Raw genomic sequence first — 14,548 nt, 5'->3', positions numbered from 1 at the left:
AAAAACATGATTAACTTGCTCGGTCAAGTTTGATTATTTTCATCCGTTTATAGTTTTCAGTGCATCCTGAGAGGTCTGATCACTACGACCACATGAACCTGAGTCCAGGATGTGTCTCCTGTGACCGTATATGATGGGATCTGGCTTCAACTGTGCTATATTCAAACACACACTTAAGTCATATCTGGTAGTGATTTAAAACATAAAAAAAATGAGTCTGGCTGCACATACGTGTCCATTGTCATTGTGTGAATGACGGGCAGTGGGAGTAAAAAAGCAGCTGAGTGAATCAAAGCTTCACTGCTGTAACATGTTCTAAGATATTAACTATTAGAAAAAGAACTCACGTTTCAATCCATGTTAATATTGTGGTGTGGCGGCTACAAATAAAACGTCTAAGGATGTGGACACATGCGTCCTCGAACCACCTCTGAATGTGGTTTTTGTGACGCATTCATGATGTATTAGGTGCTTTCAGACCTTAATGTGGTGCTGTCTACTCAGATCAACCAGAAAGTTAATATCAGATCTGGCCACTGGAACTTCTCAATGGTGGAGTTTTTTTGTCAGCACGGTGATTATGTGAACATGATGCTACGTTTTTAGTAAGCCTGCTTGTCTGTGGTTGTCTTTTTTTTTTTTTGCGCTCACAGGAGCGTCCACGTAGTGCAGTGGAGCAGCAGATGTGTGCTGCCGAGAGCGGCCGGCCCAGGATGAGTGTGGAGGAGCAGCTGGAGAGGATCCGCCGTCACCAGCAGGGCGCCCTAAAGGAGAAGAAAAAGGGCCTCAACATCCGGGGTAGCGGCCACGAGAACCCACCCTCCCGCAGTCAATCATTTAACAGAGACACTCGCAGCGTGCAGGTAGAGTGACTGACATATTTATTATTTCAGGCAGCATTGCATTTTAGAATAGGTTGAAATCATTCCCTGGCAATTCTGTCTTGTGGTCAGATCTCTGAACCTTTATCTTGCTTGTTACGCATTCTCTTTTCCTAGTCCCACATGAGACGCAGAGATGTGGTGATGAGCAGTGACATTCTGGAGCTCGAGGCGTCTCTCAGGCAGCAGGACGTGGTGAGAGAGCAGGAGACGCCGGCTGAGGAGATCGCACGTCTCAAAGAAGCATCTCACGCTGACAACTTTAATGTGGACCGAGAGGTGAGACACAGCAGCTGGGGGAGCTAATATTGTCACAGGCAAATTATTTTGGAAGTGTTTACCAACAGAACATCGAGTGCTATGACTGTACTGAGTAATGAAAGTCATCATTAAATTGCATTACTATTTTAATACCATGATTAGAGCCTTTTATGACTTAAATATCACATGCTCATTTATGATACGTACAGCCACTCTTTAGCAGTGCCTTATTTGCCCTCTGGACTCATCTTCAGGCTTTAAAAAAAAAAAAAAAAAAATGTGTTTTATTATTTAAATACTGCAGCTCGTTTTTAAAAAAGCACAGCAGGCTGTGTTCCCCTTTGATTTACTCAAGTAAAAACAAACCTTTTCATTTGAACAATAACACATGTAAATCACATGTATTATTAAACCTGTAGGGCAAACTGTGTATTGTAAATATTGTCTGTGCTAAAAATGGGACAAACACATTCATCTTCATGACACCGATGGGTGCAGCCAAAAATGGGGGATCTACAAAGTCATTTATCCCAGTGACTCCTACACTGGTTTGATTAGCTCAAGATGGATAATAATCCTGAGATGAATAGCCCTGACTGCAGATGCCACAAGCATGTTCACATTTTGAGAGCGACAACACCCAGAGTCCATAGCCTTTTTTCTGCATTAGATCAGAATGTTTCCCCTTTTTTTTCTGCCCAAAAAGAAGGTGTTTTCTACACTGAATGTCATCTTCCTGGTGTTCTTTTTTTTTTATTATTTATTTGTGAGTTACATCATCTGTATGCAATGTTTGCTCTCTGTCTCCTCAGCTCTCTGTGCCTGACAAAGTGCTGATTCCTGAGCGTTACATAGAGTCAGACCCCGAGGAGGCTCTGAGTCCTGAGCAGGAGGCTGATAAGCAAAAGAAAGTCGACCGCATCAAAGCCCTCATAGCAAGAAACAGGTAGAAAAGCTACAGTTGTTGTACTCTTTATCTTCACAGGTAGCTTTTCCTGTTTTTCTTTTGTTTTTTAATCTTTGATATTAAAGAAGGATCCTTTGGTGAAAGTTTTGACTGTGTAGATGAGCACTGATACTTCACTGCAGACTTCATGCATAAAATAATTTCTAATACAAAGAGGTTGGTTTTAGGGTCACCACAGGACATACTCAAAGAATCACTGCCTGTCTGCTCTTTCCATGCAGATCAGGGCTTTAGATGTGCAGAGAGGTCAGTGTCCTCATCTCCCAGCCACAGTAGCATTCAAATCTAAATGTCATCACTCTTCGATTAAAGAAAGATAGCTTTGTTTATCCAGTGGTTCAAATATTCAAGACTCAAACGTGTGTTTAAAGCTGTAGAGTGTTTACGACAGAAGACGTTTGTTCCCACTCCCAGCATGCAGAATGTGTTGCCCAGCACGGCTCTAAGTCCAGAGGAGGAGACGGAGGAGGAGGTTACCGTACAGGAGAAGGAGAAGATGATAAATATCTCCTATGAGCTGGCAGCTGAGGCCTCTAAACGCAGCAAACTGGTAGCAGGTACTGTAACGTCCCTGCAGAGATGGGGGAGGCAGGGGCTGACTGCATGTGATGAGACAAAAGCTAATGTTAGCCCGCTCTGACTTTTATGTTATGCTTCATTAAACTGCAGCAGCTGGCTTTGTGGATGTGTTTGGTCATTTATCATTGTCGTCTCATTTGCTCTGTGCTTAATTTCATTGATTTAAGTGATCCGTCCGATTCATTATTTCTAGAAGCTATTTGGGTTGTTTTTTTTGGGGGGTGTGTGTGTGCATTTGAGTGTGTTCATCATGTTGATCTGTTTTGTTGCAGTGAAAAGCCTGTCATCATCCTCTCCACCCCCTCCACAGTCGCCTAATACGCCCCCTCAGCTCACTGACGGGTCTCACTTCATGTGTGTGTAGTAGCACCAGTAAGCACATTCATTAACCTGTTTTGTCTCTACTCACGGTGCTCAAGTGTTGTGATGGTGGTCTATGGTGACGTCAGCATGTCAAATGGAGTGAATTTGTTATGATGCGTTTTTATTATTTAATCTGTGTTTGTGTCCCCACCTCCTTTCACATTATGCTGCTCTTCGTCTTGTCTGTGTTATTACTCACAGCATTTGTTGTTGCCTACAGATAATACTCACATAAGTATTAGGTATCACATAATAAAAACGTTTTTATACCAAGTAACACCTGAGACAGTATTGAGCTCTCAGAGTCACACCATTATCACCAACGTTAAAATACAGTGGTGTAAATAGGCCGAGCAAAGTCAGCCACGGACCTTTCACAGGAGCCAATAAGATCATCCTCCTCTTCCTCACACATACTACTACTGGTGTAGTGAAATTAGATTAAGATGGAGCGAGAGATAAGGTGACTCTAATTAGAGTATTTTTATGTTATTTGTTATTTTTATAATTTCCTTATCACATACCCTGGTATAAACTGCTCAACAGTATTTCTGCTTTTCATCAAAGTACCACCAGAGGAAGCTCGCGTACCACTGGTGGCACACGTACTACAGTTTGACAACCATGGACATAGGGAATCCTACTCCACCAGTGCTCAGTGTTTACTTTTATTTAACTGATTTTTTTTTTGTGACTTTTTTCTCATCTTGTCTTTCTGCAGCACAGGCTCTGGCCTCAGTAAAAAGCTACACATGAAGGAAACAGCTGTGGAAATATCAAGACGCCCCTGAAAACTCACCCGGGGACATCAGCACAAGCCCACAGAGGGTGAAACTGTCCACTCTTTCAGGGGGGTGTCTTAACCGATGACTTCTCTGTACGCTCACTGTGACGTCTTCAGCTCCTGTGCCACCAACCACTCTGTCTGTGACATTTCTCTGCACTTGCTTGGAGACAGCTTTAACATTATTATTGTTGCAGTTCCCTTTTGATTTCATACCAGGCGTTTTAAGTTTTATTATTTATATGGTTTTATGAGGTCCTTGTTTGAATATGGGCCGTTGAGTGTGAGTGTGTGTGTGTGTGTGTGTGTGTGTGTATAAGAGGCTAAAAGACTGAGCTCTGTTTCTGGGTCTGTGATGAAACATTTTTGCCCTGTTTCTTCTTTTTTTTAATCCCCATTCATTTTCCCAAAAGTTATACAAAGACATTGTCACATTATTTTAGTTGACATAAATCTTTTGTAATTCACTGAACCATTTATTGTAAAGAATATTTTTCATATGAAACATGAGTATATAAGATATATACTATACAATGAGTGGAGGGGCCACTTAATTGCCGCAGACTAACATTATTTGTAATTTCTCTTGTTTCTGGATTGTAATTATTTAAAATGGGATCCACTGAAAATCCCTGTTGCATTGTTTCTGACACTTATGTGAATGTTTTGGTTTAAAGCTATAATCTATTATTGGTTTCCAAAATGTGTTCGTTGTTAATCCTCTTCTTGTCAGGATGACCATTGATAAAGTTGTCTCGGGGGGAAAGAAACAAAAAAAAATTTAAATTAAGAGTTTGCCATTGCAGGCTAAGCTGCAGCCATGGTTTAGTGTATTTCTACACACGAGATAAAAAGTGTTAAAGAAACCAATTATGGACTCTATTTTTTTTATCCTGAGATATATTTAAAATGGAAGGTAGAAAAATGTCTTGATTTTGATTCTATTTTACAATACATGGGTTTAAAAAAAAAAAGATTAGCACATGTAAAAAGCAATAAAATATGTTTGTGGATCCAAGATTAATCTTTGTTTGTAAAAAGTGTAATTACCAGAGGTTTACTGTGTATATAATGTACATGGTAGAGCAGGATGGGAGGATGTATCCGACATATGGTTACGTTCTATATTTGATTTGAAAATGTTCATAACCCATCTGTTTTATATCATATTGAATAAATGTTGACATTTTTAATGGGTGGATGCATTTGTGTTATTTGCTGTTGGTGTAACTGAGTGCAGTGTTCTTCATAGAGAAAGGTATTTGTAGTCATTTCATTTTTGTCAATAGAAAAATAAATACTGGGGATACTGTTTGATTTTAAAGATCCTTGGAAATCATTTTATTGGCATAATGGCCACTTTATAAATAGAACGGTGTCTCCCTCTTGTGGTCATTCTACTGCTACAACATTGATATCATACTTTGCAGCTTTTCTGTTGCAAGTTGAAAAGAATAGGGAAGAAGATGAGTCACTTTGTGGTAAGGCATGGGTTAGGTCGTCTACCAATCATCTATCAAATGATGACCATCAAAACTTGCCAGTATTAAATAAGTATAATTGTTGTCTATTTCAGTTGCATTTGAAACTAAAAGAGACAGCAGTGTTTGACAAACACTGCTCCTTTGTAGGAAGAGTCCATTTTCCAACTGAACTGGGGCTTAAGATCTTCCACTGGCAGCTCATGTGGATCTGAAAGCGTGGCTTCTACCACTACAGTGGATGTGTCAGGACTTCCAAAGAAGTTTGAGGCTTGGAATTATCAGCATGGAATCCTGTCAAGACAGGACTAGACTGCTGATATACGGTATGTACCCAAGATCAGCATAACCTTTTATGAAATACCGACAAGCTCCAGCTTGTTTCAACTTGCCTGACGGGTGAGTTTAAGATCAATGGAGTCAGGGACGTGACACTTCTGCAAGGGCCTTGCTTTACAGAGGCCGCCATCTTGTGCTGCCAGGTTTCTACAGCAGCCCAAACAGATAAACTAGCCAGAGTGTATTTTCATGCTAAATTTCAATATGCTAAAAAAAAAAAGGGTCGCCCTTTTTTGGTGTCCAAACACTACCACAATTTTCCTGAGACAAGTGGGAAGGTGAGTGAATCTGCAATCTTACCATAAGATGTCACTAATTCTTACACACTGGACCTTAAAGTAGCTCAAATCAGTTTTTCTGTCAGTGCCATACTTAAAAACCTGAACTGTCCCTTTAAAGGAACCTAATGCTATGTTTTGGAAGAATCTTATGACCTCACTATGGTTTATCTGGATGTCAGTGGACAACCATTATTCTCCACACATACTTCTCAATTTGTTGTTTAAGATGTTTTAAAGGTGGCAGCGTTGCTTCCTCCGCTGAGGAACCTAGGTTGTAGTAGGTAAACAGCGACTCTACTCAAAAAGAGCAAAAGAAACACATGGAAAGTTTAAATACCAACGTCAGAGTTATTGCTCCTCGTGCCGCCTCTGACCAATCAGAGAGCAGATAGTGTGATTAGACCCCGCCCTCCCCTGCAGTGAAGCATCGGACTGTGCCACGGTTGAATTTTTAATACCGAAAGTGTTTAACGGTTATCGACGCTGTTGAAATGGCCGCTGCGTCTCCAGACGAAACACCCGCACTGGGTGCTGAGGACGACGCACCGACAGAGGAGATAAAGCAGAGCGACGGTGAGGAAAAAGAAAAGGGCCGCACCGAAGCGGAAACGGCGGAACCGGGTCTTCAAGTAGAGCCGAAAATGGAAGAGGCGGGTCCGGAGGCCGGTGAAGAGGAGCCAGCTGAGGCGACAGACAAGGCCGCGAGCGAGGCGGAGACATGCGACCAGAAGACTACAACCGCTCCCGTAGAATTGGAGCAAAAGCCCGTGCCGGAGCAAAAGCCCGTATCAAACCAAAGCTGCAGAGACGACGCCAACGAGTCCGCTGACGATAACGCTATGAAAGAGGCAAAGGAGGAACCGGGAGCAGAAGACAGCCGGGGCTCTGGGATAGACTGTGACAAGAGCAAAACAGTGTGTGAAGACGGCGAGAAACCCAGCGTCGAGGTGGACGATAAAAGGCGGCCGAGTGTGGAGATATCATCCTCGGATGGTGAACCCCTGAGCCGTATGGACTCGGAGGACAGGTCGGTGGGAGAATGACAGCTCACTCACTCACTCATGGCCAGGGTTGGGGGTGGGTGTGTGAACACGTTCCATTGGCGGCTGACAGTTAATTACTCACTTTACCTTTAAACGAGCACAATTACGAGTTTTTGTTATTTATATTTTATAATGTCAACTGATATGTATTCAACCCACTGTAGGACTGCAACGAGCGATTGTTTTTATTATCAATTAATCAGACTATTATTTACTCAATCAATTGATCAGTTATTTAGCCCTTAACACGTCTGAAAAAAACGTTTTGTCCACGAACCAAATACACTAATTTATCTGTCTCCTTTCTTTTTAAACATCCACTCAAAGCATGTCATATTTGCACATGAGCTTGTTGTAGTAAATGAACAGACATATCCTCATCCATGTACTCAAACACTGACATATCAATAACCATTAGTTCCTGGTGTAACGTTATTTAATTAATCTGTGAAGATGAACATTCTTCATTTAACTGGTGGAAGCAAGATCATCTCCCTCACTGACAATCCTATGTGAATGTTCATCTACTGGAGCTTTTGTGTTTCTAAATCACTCCCCTGTACTGTAAGTCGTATACTGAGTCATTAATAGTTGTGTCTCAAATCATCTTGGGTGTACAAGCCATGTGTTTACAGCACTACATATCAATGATAAAGTGGCAGGATTTGGCCTGAGTGATAAAAATGGCATGCGTGGAAAATCAGTTGGAGTCTTTTCACATGTGAGTGGCCATGTGATGTAATGAGTGATATTTGCACCTGTTCTTCACAGCTGTGCAAAGTCTGATCTAAGATTGGAAGCTATTCTTGATGTCTTTAGTTGCTCATTGCTTTCTATCTGTGGATCTGTTTTCTTCCACCATTTTCTCTCTCTCTCTCTCTCTCTCCCTGTCTCTCGCTGCCCACTCACCCTCTCCTTACTCTCAGTATCAGCAGCACCTTGATGGAGCTGGAGAGCACCGTGTCCAGTGGACGCTCCACGCCTGCTATGATGAATGGACAAAGCAGTGCTAGCTCCTCTGGGACGAAGACTGTGGCCTTCTCCTGCTGCTGGGACCTCTGCCCACAGTGCTTCAACTCCAGTCCTGATTTGGCAGAACATATCAGGGGCATTCATGTGGATGGACAGAGAGGAGGGGTGAGTAGACCTTCAACATTTAGAACATTTTCACAGAATTTGTTGGTGCCCCCAGCTTATATCTGGACCTCTGCACCTATCTGTCTATCGTCACTAGGGCTGCAACTCACGATTTTCATAATCGCTTACTTTCTCTATTAGTCGAGTACTTGTTTGATGTACAATGTCAGAAAATGTTGAAAAATGTTGATCAGCGTCTACTAAACCTGAAAATGTTCTCAAATGTCTTGTATGTTGACAATAAATGTTCAGAAAGCTTGTTTTAGTTGTTGAAAAAACCACTGATTATCAATAAACTACATTTTTATCATATTATTATCAAAATAGTTGACAGCAGCTATGACAGTGATTGTTTTTCCACACTTTTTACCCCGTTCGCCTGAATGACATAAAATATGAACGTTTGGCCCAGGTCATACTATCCACATCCGAGTGCAAAGGTCCACTAGGGTCTGTGTGACTTAAATTTTGTCCTCCGCCCATTTTCACATTGGTCAAATAGAGACAACATAGAAGACAATAATCATGGACACTTGATTGAGATTACACAAGGGTGTCTGTCAGCTCCTACTATACATATATACTGTACATGTACAACTCAGCACTCAAAGAATACCAGGTCATACAGTAACAGAAATCACTGCTACTGAAATGGAATGTGAGATTGAGTTCTTATGAGTGAAACGCTAGTTTGCCGTGAGAATAGAACCGTGGTCATGCACGTGCATGTGGGAAATGCGAAGCAGCTTTCCACGTACACAGAATGCAGTAAGGATGACGTAGGCCTGTGACTGGTTTAAAATGATCTACCAAAAGCCCTTGGGACTATAAAATACCATTGCATTGTTTTTTTTTTGTAAATTTGCCTGATATGAAAACAGCAAGACTGAAACAAAATGTGATAGTTGATTAGTGAAACCTCACTTAAACTCACCTGAACATACACACATAACAATGATGATGGAGTGGGATTTTACTCAGATGTTGTAGAATATGTGAGAGTGAAACTAGCTTGTCATTTCTATGTTCTTTGCTGCTTGTAGTTTAAAAAAAAAAAAAAAGCTTTTAGACTGAGCTGCTTCCTATTTGTCAGGGTTAAACACTTCTGCCCGTTTTTCTCTACTTCCATGTAATCATTTTGACTTGAATGATGGGAGTGAGAGATCGTCATCCTCTGATTCACCACTGTCTTCTGCCTGTAGGACACAAAAAAAGGAGTAGACAACTTTATTTAGATTATCTTTCTCACTTCTCACTGTAACAATTAGGGCTATAACACCAAACCAAGGCAAATCAGTTATCAGTTATAAAAATGAACAATGCATATACATCATTCACGCTGAATCAATATAAATGCTTTGAACTGATGGATGTCCCATCTTTTAGTGTCATGAATGGGTTGGATGAAGCTGTTCTGCTGTTCCTTCCTCCCAGTGTCTTCAAATGAGTTGATGGTAAGGGGTGTCACGATTCTCCAAATCCTTGATTCGATTTGGTTTTTTAATTTTTAAAGGTCAAGATTTGATTGGATTCTCAGTCCTTTTTTGCTGGCAGCAGCTTCAGGTTAGCGGGAGGAGGTAACATGTAATCAGGCTACAATGGCTACAACCTCAACACTTTTTTTTCTCCCCTTTGGCACGCCTGCAGGACACTGGGGGTGTGGTTATACTCAATTCCACCTTTTGCTTTCGCACGTTGATCGTGATGTCGTTTCGATCAATATTTGATTTACAGTTGATATCGTGACACCCCTAATAAAAGTAGCATCTACCATGGGTGTGGAGCTTCCCTGCCTTAACTGCCAGACTGTGATCGGGAAGCACAGATGGGGGTAATTTCTTGAGGTCTTCAGGCTAACAACCTTACTTTCTTACTGGCAGGTGATGAACACAAGGACTGTCGACTTGCTCTGGAGGAGCCTGGGCATTTATTTCTTCCCACTGGCACAGAATACTACACATTAGTGCCTTAGTTTGTCTTTGCTAAAGTGAACTGATCGGTCCCCAGCCTCTCATGCTCCACACTCACCCAACTGCGCTGCTTCCTCTCTTGCTTGACCACTCATTCAGTGCACAACACACACACACACACACACACACACACACACACACACACACACACACACACACACACACACACACACACACACTTGGCCCCTAAAGGAGCTTTTATGAAACATCTATTCAAGGTAAGCAGTGATACTTTTATAGATTTAGCTTACGCTTAATTTGTAATTGTAAAGTGGAAAAGTGCTTCCATTAAACAAATAGTTGTAATGCATCAAACTTAATTGCATCGCATCAAATTAAACCCAAGTGAATTGTACCAAATCGATCCACCGTTCATAATAAATAGTATTTTGAAGTGAATCAAAGCTCATGTATCCAGACTGGTCCACAATGCAAACCCCTATTAAGCCGTCTTGTCAGTTATTCTCCAATTTTTCACTATTGTTCTAAACCAAATATTTTTCTCTATTGTGCTACTGTGTTTGAACTCTTTTTCTTTCTTTTTTTTTAACTCCTCTCTGCTAGTTTCTTCGGTTTTTATCATAATGTCTTCTCTTTGTGTTCCTCAGGTGTTTGTGTGTCTGTGGAAGGGCTGTAAGGTGTATAACACACCATCCACCAGTCAGAGTTGGCTCCAGCGGCACATGTTGACTCACAGTGGAGATAAGCCCTTCAAGGTAAAACCATTTAGGTCATCTATAGCTGGGCGATGTGGCTTATATGTATAATCTCAATATTTTTAGGACATGTCCCAATATATCATGTTAATTAAGCTGGACGCAGGCAAAATATGCTCTCAGATAAAAGAATATACATACCTTGGAAAATACAGTAATGTCTGTATTGTGGCTGTTTATCTATGTTACATTCTTAAAATTGTCACCTTCAATTATATATGATATCTTGTGCATTTCTTTAGTTTGTTAATGATCATTAAAGAACAATTACCTGAGCAAGAAACAATCAAATCGCCTCCTAAATATGGTCCAATTCTGCTTAAATCAGGCTTAAATTTGAAGAAGTTTTATTTTTTCTCAATTAATTTTACAGCCATTCCTTGCATTTTAATCAGTATTTAACTTCACAAGTGTCACAATTGACATAATCCCTCACTACGAGTATTGCAACCGCCATTAAAACCAGTAAAATACATATCATGATATCACAATATCCAGAATCTAAGACAATATCTTGTCTCATGTCACTAATATAATATCGATTTATTGTCCAGCCCTACAGTAATTGAAGCCTGCTGCTTATTTTTTTAATTTCAGGTTACAGTACTGATTAATATTGATCCGACAGTATGTTTGTGGGATTAGTCTCAACATCTAGCTGGTGCCATCGTCTTTGCCTCGCAAATGGTTGTTTCATTACATTTTCACAGAACAGCAACCTATACTTACTAATGCTAAATGTGTCAAAGTACTACTCACCTGTCAGTACCCACTCAGCCACACTATTAGCTAAATTGAATCACTTGAAATACATCATACCCTCTGGTTTTGTGCTCCTCTGCAGTGTGTGGTTGGCGGCTGCACTGCCAGCTTTGCATCTCAGGGAGGGCTGGCTCGACATGTCCCCAGTCACTTCAGCCAGCAGAACTCCTCTAAAATGTCCAGCCAGGCTAAACTCAAAGAGGAGTCGCCCTCCAAGGCTGGAATCAACAAGAGGAAGAAGCTCAAGAACAAACGCAGGTGCACCTTACGTACGTACCCAACAAACACACACCACACCACACAAAACCCTTTTTCAAAATGTTATTTATTTTCTTTCTTTTTTTAATGTATGTTGGTAAGTTTTACCTTTTTTGACCCCCTTTTTTTTTTCTTGCCACAAAACATCATAATGCTACTGACAGTGCTCAGGTAACCACCATGCAGTTATAATAAGCTACACTAAGTTTTTTGTTGCACGGTGGCTGCTTGTGTTCTGTGATTACAAGTATGTGTAGTGTAACACACATAGATATAAATTAAAACATCCTGTTGCAAATCATGTTGTGTGCAAATCCAAAAAAGCAAAGCAATAGCCTTCACGGCCACTGTGGAGGCTATTGTTAGTGTTCATCAGTCTGTCCTTGTCCTCCTCCAGCAAGGCCCCACGACTTCTTCGATGCCCAAACCATGGATGCTATTCGCCACAGGGCCATCTGTCTCAACCTTGCTACCCACATTGAAAGTGTGGGCAATGGACACAGCGTGGTCTTTCACAGCACGGTCAGTGCTTCTTTACTTTCTTTGTCCGGTAGTTTTTTGTCAGCGCTTACCTGTTTTCAGTTTAATAGCTTTCATTTAATGACCATCGGTGTGGTTACATCATCAGATGCATTCCTCTGTTTATGGGTAATGTGCAAACATATGAACAAAATCATAATTCATCTTTTTTTTTGTCCACCCCAGTGTTAAGTAATGTAGTTTATTACAGTATGATATGCTGCAATTAGACAATAATTGAGTGGGTTCAAATTTTATAAATTCGGGGATACGTGTAAAATATATCCAACAATGACCTTTCAATTTTAAAATGGTGACTGCAGTCTCAATGCAGACAATTGTAGAGCGTGTTTTTTTTTTTTTTTTTTTTTTTTTTTTTTTTTAAATAAGCTGCACTTGTTCATACACATACACAACTGTTGGACCATCTGTTTTTTTGTTATTTGAATTCATTTTCAAGTTTCAGCAACAGACAGATTGGTAGTAATTGTATATCTGCTTTATTGCTGGTTCACACCAGATGTGCGCTGTGTATGCCGTGGCTGTGGCGCGCCTTGCTGGCATCGAACTCGCGTCTAACACTGCGTGTTCACACCTGCGGGGTATCTGCTGCGGTCACTCTTCACTTTCTGATTTATCGCTGACAGAATCCGTCATGTCATTTTTGTTTAAAATTTTCTTAATCGATCGTCAGTAGAATTTACAATCGATTTTCAATTAATCATTAATATATCTCAAAAATCCCTGTTTATAGCTATATTAGAAATGCAATGAAACCCGTACCTGCCCACCACCCGATCATCATTCATTGTAGTCGCAGATGCCATTACAGCTCATCCGCGCATCTCTACTCTGGGGTCAGACGCGACCGCAGCCTGGTGACTGTCAGTCCAGCCGCGGAAAACACCCGCTCTGAGGTGACTGACGTTGCTGTGATGCACAGGTACCTGTGCAGGAGTTGTGTCATAGCAGAGACCTGATACTGGGAGGCTGCGACTCCAGTGTTTGAGCTCCCCTCGTCCGTGTCAGACAACGCAGGCTCCTCGTCTCCCCCAGCCTCTGGATTAGCCGATCTTCATTGACTACGCAACAGAACCTGCATTAGTTTTATCGATTAAAAAATTAACGTCATCGACGAAATTCTTAATGATCAATGAATTGATTGTCGATTAATTATGCCCGTCCCTACATGCAATGACTGTGTGTGTGTGTGTGTGTGTGTGTGTGTGTGTGTGTGTGTAAACAGCCTAACATCATCAGCAGACAACACAGCCTCTTTGTGCTATCTTTGCTCCTCATTGGATGTGTGTGTGGATTACTCAGAAGTTTCTCAAAGATTTCCTTTCGTGTCACCGAAGAAACAATGAAGAGATCAGACATGGTTGTCGAAATATAGAGCTATCAGACACTTAACCCAAGTATTCAGGGAAAGCAAAATTTAGATCTGCATATTGACACAGTTTGTGTTGTAGGCATAATGAAGTGATAGTGGAAGCAGTATTTTTGCTTCTCTATGCTCATCAGACAAATGATGCAAGCAGTCAGTATATACTGATGAGAACAAAGCAAAAGATTGTAGTGAGTATGTGTCTATTTTATGTCTAAATTGTAATTTGTTTTGTATTTAATTTAGATTGTACTTGGTTGTTACATTTTCACCCCCCTTGGTTTTATTTTTGTTATTTTCTTTTTAGACAACAGGGGGTGTGAAAGAGTCGTTGCAGAGCTTTTTTCCTCGGTGCACTTGAAGTGAACCTTTTGAATCGCCCCAAGGCTTGATGATGTTTTTTCTCTGAATCTGGCTTCACAGGAAACACAATTGGATTGTTGTTGTGTATTGTTCTCAGTCCAAACTGAACTCAGTGCATGATACATTATTAATGGCTTGTAAAGTGCCTTTGCACCTTTACTATTTAAGGCACTTGCAGGAAAAACTGTTTTTTCCTATCTCTCTTCGGTTGATTGATTGAGTAGATTTAATTATTTTAAAGTGTGAAGGAGTGAATTCCACACTGGGGACAATTATTGTGATATGTTGGATGTGAAGGGTGTGAAATGCCAAAAAAAAGGTCTTTGAATAGCTGCTATTCCTATTCACTTCCACTGGGGAGCGCCCTGTGTCCTGTTCACATCCTCCAATTGCATGATGATGTAATTTTTGCATTAAAACAGGAAAAAGAATGATCAAGCACTACACAACTCCTTCC

The 14,548-nt window shown here is 40.9% G+C and overlaps 2 protein-coding genes across 20 annotated transcripts in view; both read left to right on the top strand.

The window, feature by feature from the left end:
* LOC131469562 (pleckstrin homology domain-containing family A member 5-like) overlaps positions 1-5,028 on the top strand; it is a 75,688-nt gene extending 70,660 nt beyond the window's left edge. For 13 of the 17 annotated variants that reach the window (XM_058644649.1, XM_058644648.1, XM_058644650.1 and 10 more), the window contains 6 exons: positions 654-863; positions 999-1,160; positions 1,955-2,088; positions 2,524-2,666; positions 2,961-3,042; positions 3,773-5,028. In XM_058644649.1, coding sequence (XP_058500632.1) covers positions 654-863; positions 999-1,160; positions 1,955-2,088; positions 2,524-2,666; positions 2,961-3,042; positions 3,773-3,842 — 801 coding nt within the window. In that variant the 3' untranslated portion in view covers positions 3,843-5,028. Of the gene's footprint in view, positions 1-653; positions 864-998; positions 1,161-1,954; positions 2,089-2,523; positions 2,667-2,960; positions 3,061-3,772 lie in introns of all 17 variants that reach the window. The other 4 variants (XM_058644638.1, XM_058644640.1, XM_058644641.1 and 1 more) reach the window with 4 other exon arrangements.
* Positions 5,029-6,334: 1,306 nt separating this feature from the next.
* The window catches only part of LOC131470572 (zinc finger protein aebp2-like), a 28,852-nt gene continuing 20,638 nt past the window's right edge, over positions 6,335-14,548 (top strand). For 2 of the 3 annotated variants that reach the window (XM_058646480.1, XM_058646482.1), the window contains exons 1-5: positions 6,335-6,963; positions 7,906-8,116; positions 10,695-10,802; positions 11,647-11,833; positions 12,199-12,344. In XM_058646480.1, coding sequence (XP_058502463.1) covers positions 6,428-6,963; positions 7,906-8,116; positions 10,695-10,802; positions 11,647-11,833; positions 12,199-12,344 — 1,188 coding nt within the window. In that variant the 5' untranslated portion in view covers positions 6,335-6,427. The remainder of the gene's footprint in view (positions 6,964-7,905; positions 8,117-10,694; positions 10,803-11,646; positions 11,834-12,198; positions 12,345-14,548) is intronic. The other variant, XM_058646481.1, reaches the window with a different exon arrangement.

Source organism: Solea solea, chromosome 12 (genome assembly GCF_958295425.1).
Source record: "Solea solea chromosome 12, fSolSol10.1, whole genome shotgun sequence".
Classification (NCBI taxonomy): domain Eukaryota; kingdom Metazoa; phylum Chordata; class Actinopteri; order Pleuronectiformes; family Soleidae; genus Solea; species Solea solea.
Note: the sequence above shows the minus strand (reverse complement) of the source record. Positions and strands in the feature narration are given on the sequence as shown.